General features: G+C 55.8%; 1 protein-coding gene and 1 long non-coding RNA gene across 2 annotated transcripts in view; one reads left to right on the top strand and one right to left on the bottom strand.

Annotated features, from left to right (window-relative positions):
- The first annotated feature begins 271 nt into the window (after window positions 1–271).
- RASD2 (RASD family member 2) lies at window positions 272–13,514 on the top strand. The gene is made up of 3 exons (XM_045363730.2): window positions 272–919; window positions 6,385–6,664; window positions 11,071–13,514. Exons 2-3 carry the CDS (start codon window positions 6,394–6,396, stop codon window positions 11,598–11,600), a joined length of 801 nt encoding a protein of 266 aa, XP_045219665.1. The 5' UTR covers window positions 272–919; window positions 6,385–6,393; the 3' UTR covers window positions 11,601–13,514.
- Window positions 9,795–15,582, bottom strand: part of LOC141407843 (uncharacterized) — a 38,074-nt gene continuing 32,286 nt past the window's right edge. The window contains exon 2 of the long non-coding RNA XR_012418797.1: window positions 9,795–14,549. This is a non-coding gene — a long non-coding RNA (uncharacterized lncRNA). The remainder of the gene's footprint in view (window positions 14,550–15,582) is intronic.

Here is a 15,582-nt window from a genome sequence, read left to right as displayed (position 1 = left end):
CCGCCATCAGGAGCCTGAGGTTCTGCCACCTTTCGGAGGGATCAGCGACCTCTTCACCCTGCGGGTGACAGTGGGGCATCTGCCTGCGAGAGGGGGAAGGAGGGAGAACCCAGGGCCACACACAAAGTTCTCCTCATCTGGGGACAGGAGGAGGTGAAGGAGGAGGAGGAGCTGGGTTGGTGCTAACTTGGAGCTGCGAAACCTTGGGGCGGCGTTCAAGGCCCCCTCCCACACGTGCGCAGAGCAGAGCAGAGCGCCCTGCTCCTCCTTCAGCTGCTGGCGTCGCCGCGCGGGGAGAAAGAAGCCGTCGCTCCAGCGCGGGGAGAGCTGCACAGACGCGGGCAGAGGAGGAGGCCGCGGCCGAGCCCCGCAGCCCGATACCCCCGATCCGAGCGACCTCCTTTGGAGCAGGCGGAGAAGGTGGCATAGGCGACCAGGAGGTTTCGCCCACCCGGGACACGCACCCACAGTCACCTCCAAAGGATCCCCCTCCCCGAGTCTCTAGAGGCTGCTCCTTCATCACCGGAGTCGCCCCTACCTCTCCGCTCCCAACCCCAGAGCCGCAGGCGGGGACCCCCGGATCGGACGTCCCCAAGCCTCCGGGCACCTGGCTCAGCAGGAGGCTCCCGGCTCGGGGCAGGGCAGGGCCGGCGGCGGCGAGCCGGAGCCCGCCCCCTGCCCGGGCCCCGCCGAGCCCTCGGAGCCCACCCATGGGGCACCTGCCCCTTGCGCCTCCTTGCCCGGCCGCGCCCAGCCCGGCGTCCCGAGCCGCGCAGGGGAGGATCCCCGCGCAGTGACCCGGGAGTCACCACAGAGTCTGGGAGGCTCGGCGGCTGGAGCAGCAGGCGGCTCCCCGCAGCTCTCAGCGCTTCCAGGCAGCTCTCCCAGCCGTGCCAGAGGCCGGGCCCGCCACTCCCAGGTAGGAGACACCCCAGTAGAGCTGGGGATCTGGGGGAAGTGGAGCAGCCGGGAAGAAAGGGTAGAGGCTTGGAGGAGGAAAGCTCAGTGATTCCTTAGATGACCAGAGAAAGTGAAATTGATTGAGCACCTACTGTGTGCCGGGATCGTCTGGCAACTTTACATACCCGGAGAAAATTAAATTCGTTGAGCACCTACTATATGTGTCAAACTGGGTGCTATACCCTTTACTTATCCCAGGAAAGAAAGATTTATTGAGCTTCTACTATGTTCTAGTTTTGGTGCCAGAGGCTTTCCATTTAAAGAGCTAGAGTAATAGCCCATTTAAATAGGAGGAAACCGGGGCTCAGGGAAGACGAGTCAACTTCCCCAAACACTCCTGTCCCCCTTCTGGAGCTGGCTGCAGCCTGCATACCTGGAGGTGGGGAAGGAAGATTAAGAAGTGCCTTCCTTATCCAGAGTTCTTGAGCTTTTTCTGGGTTGGTGCTGAGTGAGTTTCCTGAATGATCCCCTTCCCAGGAGGGGTTTCCTGTAACTTAGCTGTCTTAGAGGGCCCAGAAGGCAGCTCTGGAGGCCTCTCTGTGCCCTCCCCTCCTCTTGTCCCCAGCACTGGGAGGATGACAAGGGATGTTGTCCAAGACCTCATGGAAGGTGGGAAGCCAGGCTGGGAGGGAGCAGCCAGGTCAGGAGCTGGTGACTCAGGCCTCCCGTGGTGTCAGAGACAAGATGGGTTCCCTGCAAGACCTGCGCCTGCATTCCAGTCCAGCCTCACTGGGCAGCCCCACGGCTGCCAAGATAAAGTGCCACGAAGAAGAGAACCCAGCATGTGTTCAGGTTTGCTGTGGCTCAGGAGCTGGGTCAGCCTCCAGACTTATTGGAAGCCCAGGGCCACACAGGGAGTTTGTTTCTTACCATTAACAGAGGAATAATCTGAGCCCCAGGGAGCCAAGTCATTTGCCCAGGGCTGCCGGGCTGATGAGAGGCAGAGCTGGCCTGCCGGAAGCAGATGCCTGCCTACCTTCTACCACCTGAGCTGCCAAGGGTGGTGGGGTTGGCTTTGCCAAGCCCCTGGACTCTCAGAGCGGCAGCTGGAGGCCAGTGACGGCAATGTGCGTGTCCAGAGAGGCTGAGTGTGCGCTGATGGAGGAGGCATGGGGGGTGGAGGAGGGGCAGTGCAGTGAAACAGGCTCTGGGGCATACACCGGGAGAACACGTCCAGACTCTTGTCCCGCTGCCTGTGCCTGTGTGACTCTTTCATCTTCCAGGCAGGCCCTGGGGGACAGGCTTAAGGGAGAAGAAGTGTTGAATCCACAGGTGCACTTGCTCGGAGGTGGCTGGCAGGGTTGGGGGAGAATCCTGGGAGGTGCCTGCCCCCTTTCCGCTCTGCTGCCTACAGGGAGAGAAGGAGTGAGAATATAATATGTCTCAGGGGTCATCCCCCAGCATGACGCCAGCTGAGGCTTCACTGAGATAGACAGTGTTTTGGAAAAGACCGGTTTTGGCCAGGAGTGGGTTTTCATAGAGTTAAGAGCCCAGACTTTGGAGCCAAACAACCTGGTTCTGATCCCAGCCCAGCTAGTCATCTGCTGTGTCAAGTGGGGCAAGTGACTTAACCTCTCTGAGCGTCAACGTCCCCATCAGTTAAGTGGGCTGATGGATGCCTTCCTGGCTGTGATTACTGTGCCCCCAGGATGGCGCCCCCTCATCTCTGCTCTGGGAACTTTCTGGCTTCCACCTGTCCTCAGAATGGCCCTGTGGCGGGGTCAGTAGTCACAGTATGTGCATTCGGATACCTGTGTTGTTAGGGGGTCTCTGTTGAATTTCCTGCCTCTCAGCGCCTCGTCTCTCTGATTCCCTACTTCCCCTCTCTGATTCCCTGCCTCCTCTCTCTGACTTCCTGAAATCCATTCAGTTATTGATATTGGACTCCAAATTCCCAAAGGGCCCTTCAAACTCATCCCTGTCTGCTCCTTGCTGTGTGAGGTCAGCCTGGCTGAGGATGGAGAAGGGAGAACAGGCTGCAGAGGAGAGACGTGCCCACAAGGGTGCCCATGGTGCCACCTCTGGGGGAGGAGAGGGAAGAAAGATGTGGAGGCAGGAGGCAGAGCCCACAGAGGCACTGTCACCTGGCGTCCAGGTGTCCAGATGTCTCACACAGCCCCACGTGGCTCAGGCCATGTGAAGAATCAGTCTTCTCTCAGAGATAAAAACCACAGAGGATTTTTTTTCTCCTTTTTTGCCCTCCCTGATTCCCTGTCTCTTATTTCTGACTCCTTGCTTCCTCTATCTGTCACCTTGCCTCCTCTCTCTGACCCTTTGCCTCCTCTCTGACACCCGGCCTCCTCTTTCTGACTCCCTGCCTCCTCTCTCTGTCTCCCTCCCTCCTCTGTCTGACTCCCTGCCTCCTCTGTCTGACTCCCTGCCTCCCCTCTCTGTCTCCCTGCCTCCTCTCTCTGACTCCTTGCTCCTCTCTCTGATTCCCTGCCTGCTCTCTCTGACTCCCTGCCTCCTCTCTCTGATTCCCTGCCTCTTTGACCCTCTGCCTCCTCTCTTTGACTCCTTGCCTCCTTTCTCTGATTCCCTGCCTCTTTGACTCCCTGCCTCCTCTCTCTGACTCCCTGCCTCCTCTCTCTGACTCCCTGCCTCCTCTCTTTGACTCCCTGCCTCCTCTCTCTGATTCTCTGCCTCTTTGACTCCTGCCTCCTCTCTCTGACTCCCTGAAGCTCATTAAGTCATTGCTATCAGCTCGTCTGTACCAAGCTCTGGGCTGGAGGCTGGGCAGGGCAGTGATGGAGACACATACTATCCCTGGGAGCTTCTGGCCCCTTTCCCGTCCTGTCTAGACAGAAGTGACCACCAGCAGAGTCAAGCTGTCTGCAGAGGGACTTGGGGAGGGGGCTGTCATGGGGTAGGGCTTCTTTCCCCCCCATCTCTGCTGAAGGCCCAGGCTGGCTGAGACAGCCTGGCAGAGACTGAGAAGGGCTCCCCGGCAGAGACTGAGAAGGGCTCCCCTGCTGTGGTCTGGCAGCCCTCTCTCCACCCTCCTCTCTCTCACTTCCTGCCTCCCACACGCATGCCCTGGGCACCTCATCAGGGCTGCCCTAGGGGAGGGCCCTCCTTAGCACGGCCCCTGGGCCAGTCAGGTGGTTGAGGCTGAGGAAAGAAGGTCCCAGAGGGGGGCTTCAGGCAAACCCAAAGAGAGAGCCATTTACCATTTGATGAATGCACAGACCGTTTATTGAGCCCCTGCTGTGTACATGGCATGGCAGTTTTGTGGGATAAATTCAAAGACAGCTGTAGGTGGGAGCTGGGTGGGGGACGTGGGGGTCTTAGGCTTGAACTACTGCCCAGGCTCCCTTATTAACCAAGTAGGCTAGTCACAGAGCCTTCTGAGCTCAGAGCAGACCACCGGGGATCAAACCTCTCCTCTGCTGGTTACTGGCTGTGCAACTGTAAGCAAGTAATTTAACCTCTCTGTGCCTCAGTTGCCTCATCTGTAAATTGGAGAATAACACCACCTGTTTTCTGGGGTTACTGAAGGGAGAAATAGGTTAACATGTGTGCAGCACTTAGAACACTCTGGCATATTTTAGCTGCAAAATAAATGCCAGCTATGATTATTTCTATACTTAGTGCGGGGCTTGGCACACTGCATGGGCTCAAGTGGCAGCAGTTGCCGTCCTTGTGGCTCCAGGCCTGGGGTCCGCCGTGTGCTGAGCTGGCTTATTGTGTGCGTCCCTTTGTGATTCATTCATCGAAGTCACATTGGTAGCTTAGAATTGACCGTGGTGGGAGCATTTACGCCATGGAAATTGGCAAATACCACCAATCAGGACTTATAACAAAGGTATTTTTGAGAGGCGGTTTCCTGCACAGAGGCTGGTAGTTGGGCAGGATGAGCAGATCCAGATGTGTGCCAGGGACTCACATGCAGGCAACCTCTCCACCTCGAGTGGCCATCTCAGACCTTAGCATCGTGATAGCCAGGAAGCGATGGTGTTGGAAAGCACCTTGGGTTAATGGAGGAGGCACTCAAGGAAACCGACTTGGGGCATCCTGGGGTGGGGACCAAGTATGGGCACATACAGCTTTTTGTGTGAATTTAAAAACAATGCGTCTTCCTCTACACAAAATGCCCCTTCCTCTGGGATGCAGCCCCCACCTCTGGGATGCAGCCCCCACTTGCCCACCCAGCCATGTGCCTTGTGCAGTGGCCAACCTGCACAACCTGTGGCAGCCTGCAGAGGACCGAGGGAATTGACATTTCAGCAGGCCTGTGCCCATCTGCAGTTCAGGAGCTGAAAAGAGAGGAGGGATTCCTGCTAGGGTGGGGACATCAGAGAGGCCTTCAGAGAGCAGGTGGCACTTGAGCCAGATCCTGAAACTTAAGGGGAGGAGGGTGTTCTGCAGAGGGGTGGCATGAGCAAAGGAGTGGAGGCCGATCTCAGCAGAGCTCAAACTAACTAGGGTGACTGGGGTCAGGGGTTCTGGGGTAGGGATTCTGGTGGGCACTGAGGTAGGAAAGGAAGGAGGGCTGGGCTGTAAAGAGCCTTTGGGATGAGCCTGGTGGAGCCTGTGGGTTTGCTTATACAAGAGCTTGGATCCATGTCGGCCTCTTTCATGAGGTCAAGAGGCTCCCATAGAAAGCTCTGGGTTTGCCCCAGAACCATTAACCTTTGGAGTTGGGCAGGAAACTTGAGCCAGCCATGAGTTATTCCCCATTCCACATCCTCTACTCCGGGCCTCTGGGTCTCCTGGAGGCAAGTAAACACCTAGGGCCTGGGAGGCAAAAATATCCGGGAGGCCATGGAGCGGAGGGAGCCCGCCAGATGCAGAGCACAGGTCTAAAGGTGGGTGGCTGCAGGAGCAACCCCAGGCATCCAGCTTGGAGCATGTGGTGTGGACCTAGCCTTCCCTTCTTCCCAGGAGGGCTGAATGACCACAGAACCGCTTCCTGCCTCAGGCTTAAGAAATGCATGCTAGTGCCTTCCCCGTGTCTTATCCTAGACTCACAGGCTCCTGGAAAGCCAGATGGATGAACCAGGGAAAGAACGGATTCTCACGATAGATACCCTTTTTGAGACTTCACCATGTGCTGAGCCTTTTGCAACAACTCTATGACTTGGGCTCATTTTGTAGATGAGAAAAGTGACTTCTAGAGAGGTTAAGCTACTTGCCCAAGGTCAGTAGCTAGAGGGAAGGCAAGGATTCAAATCCCAGGAGTCCGGGGCTTGCATAAACGAAAGGATGAATGAACGGACGGTAAGTGAGTGAGTGGATGAAGGAAGGAGTAAAGAAGAGGGCATGAATGAATGAGAGGGTAGAACTCCAAGGCCCCTTAGAACCTCGTCGGAGGTTCCCATTGACCTAGACAGAGGCCCTAGAGAGGAGGCCAAGGCCTCTAACAAGAGGTGGCAGGGCCAGGTCGAGGGTCCCCTGACGTCTGCTTCTCTCGCTTTGTCACAGCCCCGAGCCATGATGAAGACTTTGTCCAGCGGGAACTGCACGCTCAGTGTGCCCGCCAAGAACTCATACCGTATGGTGGTGCTGGGCGCCTCTCGGGTGGGCAAGAGCTCCATTGTGTCTCGCTTTCTCAATGGGCGCTTCGAGGACCAGTACACACCCACCATTGAGGACTTCCACCGCAAGGTGTACAACATCCGCGGCGACATGTACCAGCTGGACATCCTGGATACCTCCGGCAACCACCCCTTCCCCGCCATGCGCAGACTCTCCATCCTCACAGGTGAGGCCCACCGGTGCTTGGGCTGGGGTGGCAGGGCCGGGGCATGGGTGTGGAGTGTGCTGGGCACTTGGCAGTTTGCATAGTACTTGCATAGCCATCGTCTGAGACAGGCGTCATCCCTGCACAGTGAGGCTCGGAGAGATTTTGCCACTTGCTAGAACTAGTGATGGAGTCTGGGCCCCCCAATTCCATTCTGTTAGACTCCGGATCGATTACTCATGGCTGTCGGGGCCGCCTTCCAGATCAGGAGCTGATACCAGCATGCCCCAGGGATATTCCTTTCTAGCGAACAGAATGATGCCCTGGCTGCTGCTTTCCTCCTCTAGGAGATCACGCACCAGAGCTCCGGGGCCCACAGTCAGTCCTCGGGGCTCAGGTCTCCCACACCCCAGGCCTTTGCCACCTCCTAGAGAGGTAAGGGCAGGATCCTGGCAGTGGTCACCAAAGGGAAGGGGGCTTGGTCATAGTAATAGTGACGGTGATGGCAGTAGCTGACACTTATCAGAAGCTATGGGCCTGACCCTGTTCTTAGAGCTTGGCATGTAGTGTATTTTATTTTATTTTTTTTGAGACGGAGTCTCGCTCTGTCACCCAGGCTGGAGTACAGTGGTGCGATCTTAGCTCACTTCAACCTCCGCCTCCCGGGTCCAAGCGATTCTCCTGCCTCAGCCCCCCAAGTAGCTGGGACTACAGGCACGTGCCACCACGCCCGGCTAACTTTTTGTCTTTTTAGTAGAGATGGGGTTTCACCATGTTAGCCAGGATGGTCTTGATCTCCCGACCTCGTGATCTGCCCACCTCGGCCTCCCAAAGTACTGGGATTACAGGCGTGAGCCCCCTTGTCCGGCATGTAGTTATTTAGCCCTCACAAATAGTTATTCGTTCCCTTTTTACAAGTGAGGAAACCGAAGCCCAGAGAGGTTAAGTAACTCACTCCAATGGCAGCACAGCTCGAAAAGGGAGTCTGCTCTTGTGCTTTCAGACAAAGCCACACCGCAGCCTCTCAGCCCTGCTGGGAGGGGTGAGGAGGGACAGGGAGGTTGTGGGGGGCGGGGGTGAGGGGGAAGAAAGGGTGAGTGGAGCTGAGGGGCTGTGCACTAGCATGGTAACTAAGAGGACAAGCCCGGGACCCAGCACCTGGGTCTGAGTCCTGGTTCTGCTGCTTCCCGGCTTTGTACCTCGAGGCAAGGGATTTTATCTCTTTGTGTCTCAGCATTCTCATGTAAAGTTGCATCGCATCAACACTCATCCTAAAGGCACTGTGAGAATTAAATGAATTAATATACATAAGGCGCTTGGTGAGCAGATAGTAAGTGCACAATAAATCCCTGAGTCTTCTGTTGAGTCAGCATTTGTAGTGGGTCTACTCCCAGCTACACAATCATTTCCCAAGTCACTCCCCTCAAGTTGCTGAGCAGGGATAAGGGAAGGAGTGAGCAGGCAACTCTCTAGGCATCATTAAGATAACCCTTCAACTGAGATACTTCTATATGGAGAAACCCATGCTATGCCCAGCCCTGCCGCTGCCTCGAGGCCAAGACTGAGGCTGCTGGGTGGCCCCTCATTGAGTGCTTTCTCTTCCAGGCTGGCTTTTCAGAGCATCTGACCCAGATAGCAGTCAAGCTCCCCACTCCACCCCCAGTTTTGGAGAAGGGGCATGTAGATAGGAGAGCCCTGGGTCGACTTGTGTTCGAATCCTCTCTGGGCCTCTTGGCTTAAATGTGTGAACAGAGGCACATGCATCCCGTCTGAGTCAGCCTCCCCAGCCACACAGTGGGCTTATACCCTGCAGGGAGGCTGTGAGGACTGCAAGAAGGCTTGTAGCAGGAGCTTCCAGCAGTGACGGGTATTGCATTGGTGTCAGCCCTCTCAGCCTCGGGGAGGGGACTGGGTACCCACTGCTATGAATAAGGCTAATGACAGAGGGAAAGAGAGGGGAGATGTAGAGAGGAAGCACGTGCATATTTTCAGCATGAATTTTCAGTGACACAAGTAATACACAAACACACCCTCCTGCAAACGCTACAGATAAAGCTAATGCCCCTTTGACCCGTGTCCCCAATCCCACGCTCCTGCCCCTGCCCCGGAGGTGGCCACCCTGGCAGTCTGGCATGGAGCCTTCCGGGCCTCCGTGACTACATTGGCATTCGTATTTGTATTCCCACAATGGAGAGTATTTTTGTCTGTCTCTTTTTTACAGCGCATATCATTCTGAGTACATCTGTCTGATGCTTGTTTTTTTCACACACCAACCCGTGCCTCATTTTCCAACCTGGTGGAACCTCATTTTTTCAACCTCATTTTCCTGCTGCTCAGGAAATTCTGAAAGCCATTAATTCCACCACCAGCTCTTCTTCCAGCTGCCAGACAGGCATCTCTGATGCTTGGCATCGCAGTCTCGCATTTGAATATGTCAAGGCCACGAGTCCTCAGGGGCCCCGGATTAGCCTAATGGGATGGGGTTTGGCAGCCCAAGAAGGAAGAGTTGCCAAGCTGACGCTGCCTTGCAAGTGCCTTTCAGAAGAGCCCACACTGCAGTTTCTTCCATCACCTCACATCCCTTCAGCCTGCCTCGGTGAACACTGTGTGCCAGGCCCTGGGGAGACCAGGATGAGTGGGTGATGGAACCCTCCTCTGTGCCTGAGCTCACTGTTTGGAGCACACCCTTGGCCTGGACACCATTCTGAATGTGCCATGTGCCATGAAGTGGGAGCAAATGATGTGCTCTGGGGGTGCAGAGGAAGGTGGCAGCCGTTCTGCCAGAAGCTGGAGCTGCTTGCTTCTCTTCTCGAGAACTTGGGCCAGTTGCTGACTCCTCTGGGCCTCAGTTTCCTCATCTGTGAGACAGGGATCTTGTCACACCACAAGGCTATCAAGAGTTTGAGCAAAAGTGGTTGGATGCAGTGGCTCACGCCTGTAATTCCAGCACGTTGGGAGGCCGAGGTGGGTAGATCTCTTGAGGTCAGGAGTTCGAGACCAGCCTGGCTAACACAGTGAAACCCTGTCTACTAAAAATACAAAAAATTAGCCAGGTGTGGTCTCAAAATTACAGGGCGCCTGTAATCCCAGCTACTCAGGAGGCTGAGGCAGGAGAATCGCTTGAACCCGGGAGGCGGAGGTTGCAGTGAGCTGAGATCACGCCATTGCACTCCAGGCTGGGCAACAAGAGTGAAACTCTGTCTCAAAAAAAAAAAAAAAAAAGCCAGACGTGGTGACAGGCGCCTGAAATCCCAGCTGCTCCGGAGGCTGAGGCAGGAGAATCACTTAAATCCAGGAGGCGGAAGTTGCAGTGAGCCAAGATCACACCACTGCACTCCAGCCTGGGCCTCAGAGCAAGACTTCATCTCAAAAAAAAAAAAGAAAGAAAAAAAGGAGTTTAAGCAAAAGTGAGGAAGGTGCTTGTTAAGAGCTGGAAATCGGGATGGAGGCACCAGTCCAGACAGCCTCCTCACCACCCCACCATCTCCACAGCAGCCCCTGTTTCAGATTCACAACCCTGCCTTGAGTGATGTGGTGAGTTATCCTGGAGGCAGTGTGGGCCTTGGAGGCCAGCGCTCACTTTTTCATCCCATGATTTATTTGAGAAGCAGAGAGCATCCACCGGGTGCCAGGCACTAGCTAGGTGAGGACAGAATCAGGTAGAAATCTCAGCCTAGCCACGCGGAAGCTGTGTGATCTTGGACAGGCGGCATGCCCTTTCTGAGCCTCAGTTTGCTCACCTGTAACGCAAAGGTAACAAAATCTCCTTGACAGAGGCATAGTGAGGAATCAAGAGAACAATGGGCCTGGAGCACATACCCGGTGCTTGGCCCCCAGTAGGCCTTCATTCTCATCGTTACTGACACCTGAGGCCACTGAGCATGTACCACTGTCCATTCATTATCTTGCATAACTCTCAAAATTATCCTGCAAGGTAATATTTCATCTGCATGAAACAGACAGAGAAACTGAGGTTACAGAGGTTTCGTGATCTGCTCAAGTCTGCTGGCAGCTAAGTGGATGAGGCCAGATGCAAACTAGGCATTGAGCAAAACAGGCAGGCCACCTGCGCTCATAGAAATGATTCTTATTATCTGAACACAGTCCACACAAATCACCCACCCCTCTGCAGCCCTGCAAGGAAATGTGAAGTGAGTTGACTGTATTTGAACCAAGTGGTCCACGTGTTAGCTATACGACTGTGAACAGAGGCTTCAACCCCCTCAGCCTCAGTTTCCTGCCCTGGAAAACGGGGAGAATAATCGCAGCTACCCCAAAGACTCGCTGCGTAGGTTAAGTCAGTTACGCCGCATAACTGCTTCAGGGCACCTGTGACTCCCAGCTGTTAGGACTGGTGTTCTGTGGCCAGAGGAGGGCAGGCGTCACAGCTGGCCGGTGAACTCACTGCCTGGGCTCTCTCCCTGCAGGGGATGTCTTCATCCTGGTGTTCAGCCTGGATAACCGGGAGTCCTTCGATGAGGTCAAGCGCCTCCAGAAGCAGATCCTAGAGGTCAAGTCCTGCCTGAAGAACAAGACCAAGGAGGCGGCAGAGCTGCCCATGGTCATCTGTGGCAACAAGAACGACCATGGCGAGCTTTGCCGCCAGGTGCCCACCACCGAGGCCGAGCTGCTGGTGTCCGGCGACGAGAACTGCGCCTACTTCGAGGTGTCGGCCAAGAAGAACACCAATGTGGACGAGATGTTCTACGTGCTCTTCAGCATGGCCAAGCTGCCGCACGAGATGAGCCCCGCCCTGCATCGCAAGATCTCCGTGCAGTACGGTGACGCCTTCCACCCCAGGCCCTTCTGCATGCGCCGCGTCAAGGAGATGGACGCCTATGGCATGGTCTCGCCCTTCGCCCGCCGCCCCAGCGTCAACAGTGACCTCAAGTACATCAAGGCCAAGGTCCTTCGAGAAGGCCAGGCCCGCGAGAGGGACAAGTGCACCATCCAGTGAGCGAGGGATGCTGGGGCGGGGCTTGGCCAGTGCCTTCAGGGAGGTGGCCCCAGATGCCCGCTGTGCGCATCCCCCCACCGAGGCCCCCGCAGCAGTCTTGTTCACAGACCTTAGGCACAGATTGGAGGCCCCCGGGCGCTGGCCTCCGCACATCCGTCTGCCTTCTCACAGCTTTCCTGAGTCCCCTTGTCCACAGCTCCTTGGTGGTTTCAGCTCCTCTTTGGGAGGACACATCTCTGCAGCCTCACACCTTCCTCTCCTGGGGTTGGAAGGAATGTTGATCCCAGAGGGGTGAGGATTGCTGCGTCATATGGAGCCTCCTGGGACAAGTCTCAGGATGCAAAGGACACGGAAGGCCAGATGAGAAAGGTCTCCTCTCTCCTGGCATAACACCCAGCTTGGTTTGGGTGGCAGCTGGGAGAACTTCTCTCCCAGCCCTGCAACTCCTACCCTCTGGGTTAGCTGCCTCTGCACCCCCTCCCACCCCCAGCACACACACAAGTTAGCCCTCAGCTGCCCCTGACATTGAGCCAGTGGCGTCTGTGTGTTTGAAGGGGGCGTGGCCACGCCTCCTAGACCACGCCCACCCCTAGACCACGTTCCTCAGCCTCCTCTCCCAGGTCCCTCCGCCCGACAGTTGTGCTTTGTTGTGGTTGCAGCTGTTTTCATGTCATGTATAGCAGTAGAAATGGAAATCATTGTACTGTAAAAGCCTAGTGACTCCCTTCTTGGCCAGGCCCTCACCCAGTTCAGATCCACGGCCTCCTCTGGGGATGCCTTCCTCCTCTATTCCCAAACAGGGTTTCCATGGCCTGTCTGCACCTAGACATTGACCTCCGCCATTGAACTCCACGGTTTACAGACAATTGCACAAGCGTGGGGTGGACAGGCCAGGGCTGCTTTTTTTAATGCTCCCATTTCACAGAGGATACCACTGAGACTCGGAGGGGACATGATGAGCCCCAAGCCACAACCCTGTCCCCTAGCAAGTTCAGGGTACAGCTCCACCTAGAACCAGGCTGTCCTCTACTGTACTCATTCCTCAAGCATTTATTAAGCACCTACTGGGTGCTGGGTTCACTGTGTCCTAGGAAACCAAGAGGGTCCCCAGCCCTGGCCCCTGCTGCCCCACCACCTTCTGCACACACAGCGGTGGGGAGGCAGGGAGGAGCAGCTGGGACCCAGAACTGAGCCTGGGAGGGGTCCAACAGAAAAGCTCAGGGCAGGTCTTCTCCTTGTGCCCGGGATTGGGCTATGCTGGGTCCAACCATGTACTCAGGCATGGTGGGTTTGAACCCATAAACCAAAGGCCCTTGTCATCAGCTCTTAACAAGTATATTTTGTATTTTAATCTCTCTAAACATATGGAAGTTTTCGGGCCCTAAGGAACCTTAGTGATCATATAATGGGTCTTTCTGAGGTCCAGAGAGGGTTAGTAACTTCCCCCAGGTCACACAGCAAGTCTGTGGGTGGCAGAAGCAAGCTAGTGCTGGGCATTCGGTACCTACCACGATGTGCCCCCTCTCTTGATGCTTGGCCCCTGGGGCCTTCAGGGCTTTGGGACATCTTGTCCTCAACCCTCTCCCTAGATCAGTCTGTGAGGGTCCCTGTAGATATTGTGTACCCCATGCCAATGTACATACAAGTACACACAGATGTACACACAGATGTACACATGCTCCAGCCCCAGCTCTGCATACCTGCACCTGCATCTCAGCCTTGGCCCCTGCCTGCGTCTGTGCTGAACGCAGCAGCTCCAACCCCGCCTCTGTCCTCTTCCCCACCCCGCGCCTGAGCCCTCTGAGCAGACCAGGCACCTTGGCTGCACCAGTGTGTGGCCCGCTGTCTCCCAGGCACAGCCCCGCTGCCATGGATCTCCGTGTACACTATCAATAAAAGTGAGTTTGTTACAAAGCCGTGTCCTTGCCCATGTGTATTTTTCGTGTGTCCAAGAGGAGGTGTGCCCCCTCCCCGATCAAAGCTGGCCTTTCCCGCCCAAAATGCACCTGCTGAGAGCCCTGGCCCTGAGGGTCAGCACTGAGTCCACCTTCAAGTTTAAGTGTCGGGGGAGGGGGATAAGACCCCCAGATGGAAGGTGATGCTCTCCTTCAGCTTGGTCCTCCTGGGTCCTCCAGGTTTGTGTACCGAGGTGTCTGTGTCCACACAGGAGGGGCCCCTGTGGACCATTAGCTCCAGGAGGTTCTCTGTGTCTTAGTTCTTCATGGTTCCTGTACAGCAGCAATTTCACCTCCAGGGCACAGTTGGCAATCTCTGGAAACCTTTTCCGAGCCTGGGGCTAGGGCTGCTGCTCTCACCTGGTGGGTGGAGGCCAGGAACACCGTTCAGTATCCTCCAGTGCACAGGCTGCCCCTCCACCCCCACCGCACTGAGAATTATCTGGCCTCAAATACTGAGTGTGGGCAGCCTCACTTAGACTCAACCCCGGGGGCCAGGACACGACCCCCACCTGCGTGTGGTGGATTTGTTGGACCGCATTCTGGACGGAACCCAGTAGACACGGGGCTCACAGCATGAGCCCTCCTGTGAAGTGAGACAGGATGTAGGTGAGGATGGCAAGTGGAGGCTGAGGGAGAAGGTCTGGGTCCTGACCGACACCGAACGTGCCCCTGGGACTGAGAGGTTTCCCTGGGCAGAGGGAAAGGAGAAAGTCATGAGTGTCCACTGTGTGTTTTACCCGGCGGGTCTCACGCCATCCTATCACCCAGCCCTGAAGGAAGCCCACTCATGTTCACCCAATCTGAGCATTTAGGTTCAGAGAGCTCCATATTTTGTCCAAGATGGCACAGCTGGTGAAGTGGCAGATGAGGGATTCAACACCAGAGGCTGTCTGATCTCCGTCTGGATGAAGAAAGAGTTTGCATCCAGGAGGTGGAAACAGTCTGTTCTTTTGATCAGCAAATGCCACCAGCAGGATCAGGGAGCCAGGCCCTAAAGGAGGTTGAGAGACAGTCAGTATAAGGTCCACTGGGAACCACATTGTCCATTGAGAAGCCACAACCTCTGCACAGACATCCACAAAACAAACAGAGCCAGGCAGTGGTGGAGGCAAGACCACGCAAGTCCGTGGTGTGGGGAGCTGGAGAACTCACAGCCTCTGCCTACCTGGGGGCCCCACTCCCAGCCTCTGCATATCTGGGGGCCCTGCTTTCAGCCTCTGCCTACCTGGGGGACCCTGCTTCTAGTCTCTGCCTACCTGGGGGCTCGGCTCCTAACCTCTGCCTACCTGGGGACATATCTCCTAACTTCTGCCTACCTGGGGGCCCCTCTCCCAGCTTCTGATAATCTAGCAGCCCAGCTTCCCTCCAATCCTTTGCCCACACCAGCCACAGAAGGTCAGTGTGTCCCTCGGACACTTTCTAGATCCTGGTTCTCATACACATGAAGCATGGAGGCAAATGCTCCTTTCTGCATCGCAGTCAGCGCTGCACCATAACAAGGGCGCTGGTGCACAAAGCCAGGACTCCACAGTGTCCCGCTGGAGCCCAGCCCGCCGCTGCCACTCCCTTTCTCTATGTGGGTCTGCAAATAAGTCTCGTCCCCTCCCAGGCCTCCTTTTCTTCATGAGTAAATGGGAGGCAGGAGGAAGGCATCAGGACCGGATACACACCAACAGCCTCTCGCAGCCCTGATGGTCTCTGCTAGAAGGAATTGATATTCCTATTGCATAACTCACAGCATTCCAATCATCACCAAACAGAACATGCTCACCCCAGCCCCAGCTCTAGCCCCACTCCTTGTTCCCTGCATCCCACAGTCCTTGCCCTGGAATGGGGTTAACAGTGACGGGCTGCCACAGAGGAGAAAGACACGTGTCTCCTTAGCCCTGGGACAGCAGGTAGGTTAAGATTGTAGGAAAATTCCCTTCACGGTGAGACCATTTAGAGCCAAGCCCAGGATAGCCGGCTAATCCCCCGACCCTAGGAAGGGAGCATTGAGATTATGATTTCAAAGAATTCTGTGC

The sequence above is a fragment of the Macaca fascicularis genome, chromosome 10 (genome assembly GCF_037993035.2).
Source record: "Macaca fascicularis isolate 582-1 chromosome 10, T2T-MFA8v1.1".
NCBI lineage: Eukaryota > Metazoa > Chordata > Mammalia > Primates > Cercopithecidae > Macaca > Macaca fascicularis.
The sequence above is the reverse complement of the archived record's forward strand: the minus strand, read 5'-3'. Positions and strand labels throughout refer to the sequence as shown.